We start from the raw sequence: 14745 nt of genomic DNA, 5'->3' as shown, positions 1-14745 counted from the left end.
ATAGGACTGCATTTTACTGTCAGCATCTTCCTGTTATTAATATTCATTTTCTTACCACTGAATGTGATGTGTGAGGATTTATAATTGACAAAAAAACAATAATTTAGGGCCTTCAGAAGCACTTTGCTATCAGAGCTGTTGAAGAATTGCCAAAATGTCCTGATTCTGATTCCCATTATAATAAAAAAGCTTGTCTGGTTTACAGATGTGTAGACTGCAAGTGTGTGGATGTGTCTGACAAAGAGAGACAGACCAGAAAGATAATTTAGAGTACAATAATTGGTGTTAACCTCGACATCGATATTTCATATCATATTATATATGATATCATATATAATATATATGATATAATATATAATAGTGTATAATTTTCCAAAAGTTAAATCTTTTGAGACAAATGTGATGTGCATTTTAAATTTCTTTTTGATATGTATGAGAAGTAACCCAAGATATCTGTAGAAATTGTGTTTAATCTTAAAAAGTTGCATGGAGACAAAATGTTTAAAGAGGTTACATTTACACTTTAAACTGGGTTAAGGCTAATGAGTACATTTCTTAGGATCTGGGTTTTACGGTCATGAGGCCACAGTAATATATGCCATCTGGGCCTTGCCTTGCTTGCAGCAATGCATAAAAGCCACATAATCGCCTCCGGTTGCATTTTTCAGGCAACATCATACTGCAAAGACAATGCTACGCTCTATACATTTAGGTTTATAGTTATTTTTGCTAGAAAAAGAAAAACTCATTTAAAATATCGCTTAGCAATATAAGCAGTCACTAAAGCCCACTAACAAGCAGTGGGTCTAAGAGGAATGCAGTTTTTTCCTAATGTGGGATGCATTTGTACACCAAAGTTATTTTTATGGACCCCACTGTATACATGACAAATTGCATATTAAATTTTCAAGCCATTTTTTGTGCATTTTTTGAGACCAGATGAGGGAATTTAAACCCACTAAAAGTCCCGCAATTCAGTTCTGGTAAATAAGATTTTGATTCTAATCATTGGAAAACATTGGTTTTACACTGAAAAGAATGGAGGTGTGTTTGAGTAGACTGTTTTTGGTGAATCAAAGTGTAATCTTACCCTCATTTAACACCAGTAAATAAACAGTAGATGTTTCAGGAAGACTTACAGTAAATGATTCTAAAAAGCACTGATTTCGAAAAACAAGTGAAATGAGATAGTATAAGAGGAGAGTGGCAGTGCCATGCTCGCTCTCTTGCCAAATGCATTCCTCCTGAATATCAGAGCTTGAGACTGAAAGAAAGTGTGTGCTAGAAATCCAGCCTACCTTATTATTTACTATTTATAGGTTATAATGAGCAGGATTAAAATCCAGTCAGCAGAAACATTTGGGTTTTCGTTCGTCGTTTTTATTTTCAGAATATTATTCAATTGTCCTGGTAATTCATAATAAAAAAGATGTAACCATAAAATGAGTCCACCGGCACTGAACTGACAGTGTAACTAACTTGAACTTGACATAAGCTCCAGTGATTTTGGGGCACATTGCTGCACTACTGGTATTACACATGTCTTTAACATTAGTCATACAGTGTGGTTCTGGGAAAACATTGTCAGTTTATGTTCTAGCACTCCTCTCTTTTACCAGAAGCACTTCCTATGAATCCAGTTGTTCATTACAAACTGTAAACTGTAAAATTTTATTATGAAAATCATGTTGTATGTATTTTGTGTGACTGTCAGAGAATAAACTGAGAACAAATCATAGACAAATCAACAGAACAATCTGTTATATTAACTGCATTATTTTGCCTTTGGGATAATAAATTTTATTCTCCTTTCTTTCCCCAGCGATTTGAGTGAACTCCTCTATGTGTATATGTGTATTTATTTTATAAGCCATTTTCTCTTTTCTTGTCCTTTCCTACACTGCACTATGGGTTCATTTTCTTGATTAAAATTTGTCCTGCTCTGATGTTGGTGATTGTTTTTAGCCCTGTTTACTGTCATAGACGCCATAAAACACACTTTGAGTTCGTCTTATACACCTCTTTCCAATACCCAGCTTAAATCTACTAAATTGTTAAGAGCTTTTTGATTAGCTACAGCATCCCAAATGGATGCTGATGCTAATTGGACCATTTTCTAAAAGGACTGTAGAAACTCAAATTGTCCTCTATAGAGACAAACTAAAGAATCGTTCAATTAATGTATTATTTGGAGCCTATTTCTAAGCTCATTGACCACATTCTCCCTCAAATCGATTTTCTACGTAAGGGATTAAAAGTCTCATAAAGAATCAATGCTGGATTGGTGTGATGCCCAGTGTGAAGTAATGCTACTACTCATAGTTATTATCCAAAAGCAGCACATCTAGATATGTTTTATAACTCTTAATCCACATCAGTTTAACAATTACAAGGTGTACTTTCTACCTATTTACATTTAATGTTAATGAATCACTGCAGAACTAGTTTATACTAGTTATAATCATTTCTGAGGAGCAATTGGCTTGGTGATTTAAAAGGTTGACTCACACCTCCAGGGTTGGGGGTTTGAGTCCTGCCTCCACTGTTTGCTTGTGTGAGTGAGTTTGCACGTTCTTGGTGGATTCTTCTATATACTCAAGTTTCCTCCCAATGCATTGTGGGCTGATTGCCATCTCTAAATTGTGTGAATATGTATGTAATTGTGCCCTGTGATAGACTGGCATCCTGTCTTGAGTGTACCCTGCCTCATGCCACGAAACACCTAGGATAGGCTCCAGGTTCCCTGCAGGCCTGTAGGATAAGTGGTGTAGAGGTTGGATGATCAATCATTTCTTTCCTTTCCAGACACTCACTTTTTTTTTAATACAAACAGTTCATTTTTCACACTCTTGTTCATATAACAAGGTATAAAGCCTGCTTGTTGATCTGCTTGTCCTACAGAAATTTGCCAAAGTTTTTAAATGTTTATTTATTACTGAATTATGCAACCCATACTCAACCCATACCCATAACCCAACTCATAAGGTGTGGTCCTCTTGCAACATCGTTGGATCAATGATTCTCTGAGTCGATTATTCCAAATTCTTGAGTGATACTCGAGTGTGTGTGTGTATGTGTGTGTATGTGTGTGTGTGTGTGGGTGTGTATGGGTATGTGTGTGTGTGTATGTGTGTGTGGGTGTGTATGGGTATGTGTGTGTGTGTACAGTATGTGTGTGGGTGTGTATGAGTGTGTGTGTGTGTGACTTACAGGAAGTCTTGTTACGAGCCACTCCAGAAATTTGCCAAAGTTTTTAAATGTTTATTTATTACTGAATTATGCAACCCCATCAGACTGTTTATTAAAAACTACTCCACTGAATATTTAACCTCATAGAATGTCAGTGAGAAATGTTTATTCCTGTTAAAAAGTTCATTCATGACCTAGTTGTTTGTCCTCTCTCTTAAAGTTACTACGCCCATAAATGTGCTGAAGACTTTTTTCTAAACTTACCGACTCTTATAAAGCACTGACTGTATAATGTGGTGGAACTTATTACATAACATTTTATAAGCTCAATTTCTGTTCCAACTAAGTGCATGTGAAAAAAATGCCATAAAGAGCTAATCTGCTGAATCATCTTAGAAGAATCTTGTAAAGCAAAATTCAGCTGAAGAAAATTAGAAGTATGACTTCACTCGTCATCTGTGTTGACTCCCTAAACCTAAGACAACAAATATCCTAACGGACCAATCAAAATAATTCCCAAAGTTAAGAAAGTTGATGCTTAAAATAATCATGTGAATAGAAATGAGATTAAATCATCTATCTTTGTCTTTTGTGCTCATAAGGTGTAGTCCTCTTGCAACATCGTTGGTTCAATGATGGGTCTGGAAAAATATGAGATTATTATTGAAATTCTTGAGTGATACTCGAGTGTGTGTGTGGGGGGGGGGTGTTTGTGTGTGTGTGTGTGTGTGTGTGTGTGTGTGTGTGTGTGTGTGTGTGTGTGTGTGTGTGTGTGACTTACAGGAAGCCACTCCAATGGAATTTATCTTTTATCAAAATGGGTGTGATATATCTCTTATTCAATATCTGTGGTCCCTTAGGCAATACTTTTTATTTTCTTTATTACTCTGAATAATCCTATTGCTCTAGGATTATTAATCACAAAAGCTTTTAATGCCTTATTTCACAGGTTCCCAGACTAAGGGTTACAACTCTAGAGAGAATTAGAGAACTCTAGTAGAGAACCTCACAATCATCTCTTTTTTTAATTCGTGTATATTATGTAGGAAATAAACAGGATTTTGAGTGCTTATTTATTTATTCACATTCAGACTATATTTAAGATAAGAATGAACATGCTCTTTTGGTCTTTTTCACTCTCCTGAGAATTCAGAAATACTTAAGAAATTAAAAAAAACAAATCTCTATCCATCTGCATCCTCAAAATAAACTATTGTGTCTCAAAACAAATGCTTATATAGTAATCTAGAACATTACTGAATAGTAACCAGTTTTCCAGTACTTTTTCATCTAGATAAAGGTTTGAATGTCAGTGTTTTGGATTTGAAACACAGCTTAAGACTTAACACACTGACAGCTTTGTTATAATCTTCGTCAAAACTTTCAGCTATCCTGCACAAAGCGAAGGTCAAACATCACTGTGGAATTGGAATCTAGGAGGACAATGATGTTTTGTCTTTGAGATGCCATGTAGTGAATGTCACATTTAAACCTCCAGATGTACATAAGATAGGCAGATGTGAACAATGAACAACAGTGTGTGAACAATACCGCTCGCGCCGTCTCGGCTTCTGCAAGCGAAGACAAGTCATGCGTTTAAGTATAAGGAGTCTTTTCCGATAACAATACACTTCCCACTAGACTGTTAGGTCAGTGCAAGGAATCTTTTATTATATATTCTATTATGATTACACATAGGTACTGTACCAATAAAATGTCTAAATGTTACAACAACCATAAACAATGTACCATAAACATTTGGGCTTGTTTACTCACAAAGTCTGTGAATTTCTTCCTTATTTTCCTGTCCAGCTCTTCCTTACCCAGACTCTCAACCTCTGGTCCGACCTGATTCATTCCTGATGCTCTACTTCTACTTATTTTCTGATGTTGTAGATGTTCCGACATAAACAACATACTGTAATGCTCTGCACTTCCTAGGAACTATCTACACCCCACTTTCTCCTCATCTCACCTGGATACCTGATACTTACTACAACTAAGAATTGAAGTTTTATCAGTTGTAATCATCCCAGAAGTCTTATTCACAATGTGCCCTTTATGAAACATCCTTTACACTTTATACTCTTTAACTTGTTATTATATAACTTATTTTGTGCAGTGGGTAGTCTTTCTGCCCCACCTCATTAGAGACTTGGGATTAATCCTGAACTTAGGTTACTGACTGTGTGGAATTTCAAATAGATTTCCCCAACATTGTTATCCATTAGGTGGATTGGCTTTGCTAAATTGCCCCTACTGTACATGTGAATGTGTCTGCATGGTATCTATATGAAGGTTATGCAATTATTTGTTGAATCACCTACAAAGCGTGCTTATTTGCATGCACCGTTTATGCCCTTGCACACTCAAATTAGCATTTATTATTCAGGATATTAGTGCTAGGAGTCACAGGCTTCCCTTCCTCTGTGATAGAATTTGTTCTCTTCCTCCTGGTCAGTATCATAGTAGACTATGTCTCTGGTCCAGTCCCTGTACTCCTCTTTCCAGTAGTCTCCTGTCCTACCTATATGCATACATTTGTTTCAACTGATTTTATCTATAGAATCAGTGCTGCTTGTTCTTCTAAATATGCATTAAAGCAAAAAGTGATGTTACTTTTTAATTTGTGGTAATTTGGGTTTCTTAACTCTCAACTCAAAAATTCCCTGCAGAGGATGATTTCTTGTAAAATACATGATGTCAAGGAAAAGAGGAGGGTGGGAGGGACGCAGCTGTGCACATTTTACTGGTGCTGTAGGGAGTACAAGCCTTTTCACATATCCGTCCTGTCGGGAGAAGATGCACTCTTTGACTAAGTAAGCATATAAAACTTATAAGTTTCTTTAGTCCTAGTAAATAACAGAAGTTAAGTTTTCTTTTGGCCGTGAAGAGCCTACCTGTGACAAAGAAGAAATGCAAAAGAACTCTAATGTATCTACATGTGGACTTTGCTCAATCTCCTTGCCTAAGCCAGCCAGATGAACACACACACTACAGTCCACAAGGCCAAGGTAAGTATTTGAAATGGAACTTTTTTTGGTGTGATGTATATGTTGGACCAGAAACATTTCTCTGCTTTATATAATATAGTGTTCCTCTTGATTGGAATATTGAATACTGTGAATGAATATGGTTCTTCTTTAGTTATCTGGTTCTATTTTTTTTAAACATTCCAAATTATCTTACGATGCTACTTTAAGTAATTAAAAAAGTTTATCAGAAGTCATTAAAAAGGGTTTTCATGTTAACACTGTACTAATGGGTATTGGACCATATATATGTACATATGTTCTTCATTCAGTCTGTTATCTATTCTATTTTTTTTTTAAACATTCCAAATTATCTGACAATGCTATGACAATCCACAGAATTACACAGAAAGAAATGTGCTTAAAACAGAAAATTTAAGGTGGAAGCATTAAGACATGCATTTCTAGCCTCCATTACACCTATTAATGGAAAGCAAAGTAATTCCCCCTACTATTTTTAATTTCATTTAAAATCATTTATTTGACTGTTCAAATAAAGGGATCATATTTACCAAATATTAGATATGAGAGAGACAGAATATTAGGATATTTATTTTTCTGAAGTGAGTCAGTTTTCTAAAGTGAAAAACGACTACACTAGGAGTCAGAGAAGAATGTGGTTTGAAAATCAGGACCAATAAACATGAGACTCATTCTTTTGGCATTGGTTATGAATTTGTGCAACCGTCCAGTAAATGAGTCCACTTCCCCTTCTTTCGGGAAATGTTCGTTAGTTTAAGAATTTAGAGTATAATACGCATGCAAGATGGTACAGTGCAGACAGAATTCTAATGTGATCAGCCTTGCATAAATATTAAAATGATAATGCATTACTTTATGATATATTCCATATTATGATTATGATATATAATGCATGTGTAATCTACAAAGGTTAACAGTAGGCTATAATTGAAAAATTATAATAGAATTTAACTTGTAGTCAATGCAAATGTGAAACTTACATTCAAACCATTTACCAAAGTCCATTACTAGCATATCATATAAACACTCCAGTGTAGGACCTTATGAATACAAAGAAAACCCACAATGCAATATATATTTAAACTGACAAGACTTTTTATAGCTGCAAGATTGAAAAAAACTATGAGACTGTGCAGTTATAACAATATATGAACAAAAGTGTGTGGATAGCTGACCATTACACCCATATGTCATTCGTCCGCAAACTCTTCCCACAAGCTGGAAGCAAACAACTGTATAAAATGCTTTTGCATGCTGAAGTTTTAAGATTTTACTTCAATTTAAGAAACCCAGACATGTTCCTGCATGACAATGCTCCTGTGCACAAAGTGAAATCAATGACAAAATGCTTTGTCAAGGGTGGAGTCAGTATCAATGGCTTCAACAAAGGAATGACCTCAGTACCAATGAATACTTTTACCTTCCGATTGGTAGCCCAAAACCTTAACCACTAGGCTACCACATGCCCACTTTGGTGATGAATTGGAAAGCATCGCTAATGCTCTTGTAGCAGAATGAACATGAACATCTGTTGGAAAGCCTATCAAAAGAGTGGAGGCTATTACAGCACCAAAATGAGAATAAGACGTTCAGCTAGGGACAGGTGTCCACAAACTCTTGGCCATATAATAATAATTCTTGGGATTTTCATGACCATAAATAGTAGTGTGATTCAGCATAGTCCACAATCACAAAAAAGCAAACAAATATAGCAAAAAACAGGATAACAACCATCTGAAGGCTTGATATTTATATATATAAAATAGCTACAATACAATGTAGTGCTTTTTTCAGACCCCCCTGTCCGAGACACTGAAAGTCTTTCAATTTCTTTGTTTCCTACTTGTTCATCTTGTTCTTCTAAAAGTAGCTATGGTAGTAAACAAATACAGAACTTAAACATTGAATTTTCTATGAATTGCTTTTGTCAATGTATAGATTTAGTTTATGCAATTTATAGAAAAAGCAAAGACCGTTTAAGTGTATTCCATCCTCATGTGACTGTTTTATATGTGAAGATAAGGCATCTGTGCTCCTGCCTTGTCCTGTGCTTGCATTTGGCCTCTGGTGCTGTTCCTGGTCCATGTCAATATTCTGTGACTGAGGAACATCTCCTGACTTTAAAAAAACTGGTAAGGCTTAAATCTTGGTGAACATAATATGCAATTGAATAAAAAAATTTTTAATTTGTGTGTGGAAGAAACTGAAAAATGTGTGCTATAGCCAGTAATACTGTATTTCTTCTAATTGTTTAATTTCAGATCATGAACCAAGTCCAAAGTGGCTGCTCTATATCCTTCAAGTTTACCGAACGCCAGCACTTGGTATGCATGACATGCTTTTATGTCCTTTTCTTCTAATTGAGTTTAAAGAAGTGCATTCATGACATAAGCTTTTCACACATCAATTGTCTATAACATATATACACAGTTTTATGGTAAACAGGGAGCTGTCACTTGCCTGGTAGTTACTGTAAACCCTGTATGAACAGAAAATTCTGTTTTCTAAATTCTATTTAGAAGTTCCTTTAGCGCTTCAGTTACTGCTGTCACATCTGTTTTTTCTTTATTTCTTCACCTTTATATGTTGGGCATGTTCAGCCATACATAAATATAATCCCAATACTTTAAATAAATTTTAAGAAGCTAGTATTAAAGCTAACAGCAAAGTTTTACTAACATTACTGTTTGACTTTAGAAGGAAATGTCATAGAGAAAGTTTTCAAATTTCAAATTTTAATACTGCAGATTTGTGAACATTAAAATGTAGTGAGCAAGAAATAATAAAATCTCTTGCATATTCTTATTTTGTCTTTGCAGAGTGATGTCTGTTACATTAAAGCAGCGTTCCCTCACATCCTGGAACTTTTGCATAAACACTTCACATATGAAAATGGTTCTGATAACTATAACTACACAAGCTCACTAAAGGTGTTGATCCACAACCTTTATTCCAATAAATGTGTCCCTCCTATTAATGAAGAAATTGAGGTAATATTTCAATTATATTTTTTTCTGAATATTTTATTGTAAAATAAATGTCTTAATTTAAAAAATAATATTTAAGAATCATCTGTGAAAGTGAAAACAAGGTATAATATGAAGAGATCTGATCATGTGCACTGTTCCTCTTACCTCATTTTACTTCCTCAGGTCATGTTAGGGATATTTATTTTTCTTACTAGTGTCACCTCTGTCTTGTTCGGGATCTAAATACAATAGAAATCTGGAATTCTTTAAACCTGCTTCTTAATGTTTATTGTTTAGAGATATATTTTAAATAAATAAAAAAGTTTATCAGATGTAACTAAAAAGGGTTTTTGTGTTAACACTAAATGGGTAACATATGTAGGGGTGTAATTTAATGGTACCATTGACTTACCACAATGTCCCAACGCAAGGGGAAATGCAAGGGGAAATGCAAGTATAGTAAGTAGGCATGGTGAATTGTGGATCTGAGTGTAACATAAACACCGTGGCCAGGACCAGGCACTTACTAAGGTTGAATGAATGAAATATTTAAATGCATTCTATATTAATGAATGTGGTGTTTATATCTGGTCAACTGTGTGTGTCACCACTGATGGCACAATGGCATAACCTCAATTCAAGTTTCAAAACCAAAAAGAGTCAATGGACATGGTACAGTAGCTTGGTGAATAAGATTTTGGACTAATGATTAGAAAGTGTGCGTTCCAAACATAGGTCCACCAATATGCCACTGCTTGGCCCTTGAGCAAGGCCTTTAATGCTCAGTTGTATAAAATGAGTTACCCTGTATAAGGGCATCGGCCAAATGCAAAGTGCAAAGTAAATGTAAAGTGAGTTTCTGTGTTAGGACAGTAAATGTGGTTTGATTATCGCTGATATTATTTGATAATAGGGTATTCATGATCTATCAGACTCATCACAGAAAGCTCATAAATTTTGGTTTTGTAACTGTGGTAAATTGTGCTCTCATCACGGTGGTTTATTAAGGAAAACAACAAACACATGGAAAAACACTGGGGAAAACAAGGGAACTGCGATAAAAAAAACAGAAACTGGAGACATGGCAAACCCAAAATACAAGCACTCAGCCAAAGCACAGATGCAAGACAACCGGCATAAATAGGGAGGGCAATCATGGAAACACAAGGAACAAGTATGCAGGGGAAAGGAATGGATTTAGGAAGTGGTGGGGCTAATACATGTAATACACAGAACAAAAACAAAAGCACATGGCATAAGACAAAAAAACCTGCCAGAATGTGCCCCTGGTGCTCATATAGGGAACAGTCTTAACCTGACATACCAGAAGTTCATTAAGCTACAAATTCAACTGCCACAATTGCACTTTTTGTGGAGAAAAAACCTATTACTTAACTGAAGTGTAATGTAAAGTGTCACATCTAAATGTTGGCTGACAATAACTGGAATAAGCCTTAAAAATGTTTGTATAAGCCTATGCCAAATGTCATGAAGGGTTTAGGTAGTTAGGTATTATGAGTTTTAGTGTTATGGAGCATTATGAACAACATGAGATTTCAGAGATTAACCAAACTGCAAATAAGTTCATTTTAAATGCTAATTAATATTTGTGGCTTTTATGGCCACACTATGACTTATAATAACAGCAGATTTTAATATAGGGCTATTTAGAAAACAAACATTCTTTACAAAAAAGAGACCGAGTTAAATAAATATTAACAGATACAGATATAGTCTTGCCATAGATATGAACAGAGCATGTGGTGCTTTTCAAGTATTGATTACCTGCCATAACTGCATTTCTGTGTTATACTCTACTTAGGAAAATCCAGAGACGTTTGCCAGACTATACTGGTCTTTGCCCAGGGAAGGTCTAAAAAAAACAGAGGAGGTATTTCAGATGTACAAAAAGCTGATGAGTGAAAATGACAAAGCAGTGAACTGGAACTGTGAGGATGAGTATGCGAATAATGTTTTAGAATCCACCACTGTACTTCCCACCCAAACTACAGGTAACCATCAAAATACTTTACTTGTAGATATGATGCACTTACAAAGATAAGTGAAACACTTGATTTTTTTTCCTATACCATTAGCTATAATACTGTTTTTAAAGTAACTGCTATAGAATATCAGACAAAGATGTATATATTACAACGTCTTCCTGTTTGGTTTTAGGTACCACAGAGTGTGAGTGCTCTTGTCCTCACACTGTGAATTCATTTTTGTTCACCACATCTGCTCCAGCTACATCCCCATCATCTCCCCACACCCAGTCAGGAGCGTACATCTTCAAGTACAACAATGAAGAATCTAGCGCACCTGAGCCTGCAGACAACGTTAAAACACCAAACTCAACTCCAAATCAGATTTCTGCACTTTCACCAGATCCTGGTCCTTTTTCAAGCCTACACACCAAACCTGAACTCATTCATGAGGAATCTAAAAATTTCATTACTTCCTCCATGCCAAATTTGATGGATAACAGCAGCGATTCTTCTGTAGCGATGGGAGGTGATGTGCAATCAGTTACATCCTCTCCCATTTCATCCACAAGTGAATTAACAAACATAACAACAAGAACTGATCTCTTATCAGCAACATCACAGCCATCTGAAAAAAACAACACACTGCTAATTTCTAAAAGGAACACAGTGCAAGTACTTTCCAAGAGATCCTTAGATAACAGAGATCAAGGAATGCGTTCTGATTCCTCCTCCAATCTGCTCTGGACTCGGATCACTGAAACCAAAAGAATTAGGGTGAATAAGATGGTCAAGGTCTTAGAAATCACACCCGGAGAAATAGAAAACCAGCCTGTTGATCATGTTAAGCAGAACAGTCCTACACAACTCCATCTTCACATGGACAAGTCCTTACCAGGGAATGTGTTTAAAATCATCAGCAAGGATCCAAACTGCAAAGGTAAAGTTGAAGTTCCATTATAAATCAATTTAATACTGAATATGTTCATGATAGGAAAACTGCAATTCTGCTTCAATTGTTGGTTACATGCTACTAGATACAGATATTCTTCATATAATTTTAAGCAATGTCACACCTACAAAAAATTTCTGAAAGGCAAAATCTTAATGTAAGATTCTGCATATAATCTATAACTGTTCCCCGAAATGACCAACCTGAAGAACGATAAGTTGAAGATTTATGCTACCTTCAAACATATAGCCAAATGCAGTGACAAATTCACAAAAGATCATTCATTTTCAGTGAGAGCTGGCAAGATCTGGCAACATGAGCGACAGTAACTATTGGTGACCAGATATGTCCAGCGATGACCTTTATGCAAATGTAGAGTGACTTGTTGCAGTGATTACCAATGAGAGTGTAACTGATCTGAGCAAAAACGCCATATCTCTCTTATCTCTCTCTCATATCTCTCTCTCATATTGTTGCATATCAGTGGCAAGAAAACTCTTTGTTGTCAAATGGAATGATAGTTGCTCCTCCCACTGATAAACATTGTTACTATGGCAACCAGAAGTAGAAATGGCTACTGACAACTTACTGGCCGTAGTGATAAAGTTTCACGCTGTATGCATGAATCTAGCATTAGATTTTTCTTTATTTTTTTTCCCCAAACAAAAAGTGTACTGTACTTACTAATATTTTGGAACATATTCCCAAACGTAGGACTTTTTTGAGAGACCGCCAAAGAAAAAATATTCATTAAGGATCCTTAGCTTTATAAAGTGTGGAACCCTTTATGATAGCAGTGCACTCCTTTGTAAGATAGTTATAGATAAAACTTCTTGGTCTTTCTCAGATTCCAGATGTGACAAGAGCACTGAAGACAGATCAGATCAGAGATCCAGAGGCCTTGTAGAGAGACACACTGGGGAAAAAGAGTACCATCTTGTGCAGATCTCTGTGTATACAGCATTCCTGATTACAGCTGCTTGTGTATTACTGCTGTTCATCACTGCTATTTGCTACTACAAGCAGCAGCGGGTGAGATTTTACTTTTTGGCATGTGTTTTCTGCCATGCACTGAATATCAAACAGTCTATTTATATATGAAGTGGAATTGAAATGTTATTACTGCAAAGATTTAAACAATTATTCTTTCTGAGCAACGGTGGGTTTCAGGCATATAGCATACAGAACCTTTCCAGAATTTTAACATTATGTTGTTTGTTTTTCTTTTGTTTGTTTGCTCAAAAATCAAGAATCTACAAAAAGTCAGGACTCTATACCTATGAGGGAAACAGGTGGGTTGCTACATATATTCCTTCTTTATATAAGTATTTTACATGTGATTTCTCTCTCTCTCTCTCTCTCTCTCTCTCTCTCTCTCTCTCTCTCTCTCTCTCTCTCTCTCTCTCTCTCTCTCTCTCTCTCTCTCTCTCTCTCTCTCTCTCTTTCTCTCTCTTTCTCTATCTCTCTCTCTCACTCTCTCTCTTTCTCTCTCTCTCTCTCTCTCTCTCTCTCTCTCTCTCTCTCTCTCACTCTCTCTCTCTTTCTCTATCTCTCCCTCTCACTCTCTCTCTCTCTCTCTCTCTCTCTCTCTCTCTCTCTCTCTCTCTCTCTCTCTCTCTCTCTCTCTCTCTCTCTCTCTCTCTCTCTCTCTCTCTCTCTCACTCTTTTAAATTACTAACATGACTGAATGGACGCTAACAATTCTCATGAGGGGGAAAAATTCTCACTGGAATTCATTAGAGTGCCTCATAATTCCATGACTGTGGTACTTGTAATTCTTTCAAAACTGAATCTAAGAAAGCTTTACCATCAAAAAATGTGTTAACCCAACTCAGGAAAAAGATTTCATTATTTCTGTGTCCCTGTTAACAATGCCACAGCTTGCTTTAAAGTTTATCAGGGTTTAAATCAGTCCTACTATAGTATTATAAAAAATAAATTAAAAAAGAACAATAGAACTAAACATTTTGTTTTTCTTTTGATCTTCAGGAAATTTGGATGACGCTGCTTCCTGTTGAACATGTAACTTGTGGAATATTTCAAATATTTCATAGGAGTGACTGTGTTCATTTAACAGGGTTGAGTGAATGTTGTGGAACAGAAAAATGGACATTTTTCATAAACGAAAACAGTTTACTAACATTAAAGGATGTTTTATGTTTTATTCATAGCACAAACACATACAGACACATACGCATAGCAAAAGCAATATTATTTTTTTTGAAGTATTATTATACAGTACATGAAGTTAAAGTTATTGGGCTGAGACGATTGCAGATGATATTATTATTATTATTATTATTATTATTATTATTATTATTATTATTATTATTTTAAAGTTGTGCACACATTTAAAATGTTTTTTGTTTTTTTACCTTTACTTATCTTGCAGAATGTGTTAAAAGACTTTCTGATGAAACTTTCTGTATTAATGCCCAATACAATTAGATAATAAGTGAATCTGGCTATTTGTCCAAAAAAAATTATCCACAAAAATATAATAAAATGATCACCTGATTTTAACTAAAGTAATTCAGTCTCTTGTTTATTTGCTGTATTTGTTCAGTACTGAGTTTTCCAAGCTGCCAAATAGTACAGGGGACCTACACGTAAAAAGCTTAATTTCAGTAAAAAAA

General features: G+C 35.4%; 1 protein-coding gene across 1 annotated transcript; it reads left to right on the top strand.

The window, feature by feature from the left end:
• Positions 1–5934: 5934 nt before the first annotated feature.
• On the top strand, positions 5935–14641 carry csf1a (colony stimulating factor 1a (macrophage)). The gene is made up of 9 exons (XM_060858586.1): positions 5935–6203; positions 8222–8335; positions 8465–8527; positions 9023–9193; positions 10995–11184; positions 11351–12097; positions 12957–13141; positions 13360–13401; positions 14099–14641. The coding sequence occupies exons 1-8, from the start codon at positions 6171–6173 to the stop codon at positions 13390–13392; spliced, it is 1536 nt and encodes a 511-aa protein (XP_060714569.1). The 5' UTR covers positions 5935–6170; the 3' UTR covers positions 13393–13401; positions 14099–14641.
• The last annotated feature ends 104 nt before the right edge of the window (positions 14642–14745 follow it).

The sequence above is a fragment of the Tachysurus vachellii genome, chromosome 22 (assembly GCF_030014155.1).
Source record: "Tachysurus vachellii isolate PV-2020 chromosome 22, HZAU_Pvac_v1, whole genome shotgun sequence".
NCBI classification, from domain to species: domain Eukaryota; kingdom Metazoa; phylum Chordata; class Actinopteri; order Siluriformes; family Bagridae; genus Tachysurus; species Tachysurus vachellii.
This window is presented reverse-complemented; position numbering and strand designations above follow the sequence as displayed.

Excerpts from the sequence above, each read along its gene's own strand:
- csf1a (XM_060858586.1), top strand. The coding sequence starts at position 6,171 with ATGAACACACACACTACAGTCCACAAGGCCAAG. Across the intron at positions 8,336-8,464 it reads TCCTGACTTTAAAAAAACTG|ATCATGAACCAAGTCCAAAG; the intron begins GTAAGGCTTAAA and ends GTTTAATTTCAG. Across the intron at positions 8,528-9,022 it reads TTACCGAACGCCAGCACTTG|AGTGATGTCTGTTACATTAA; the intron begins GTATGCATGACA and ends TTGTCTTTGCAG.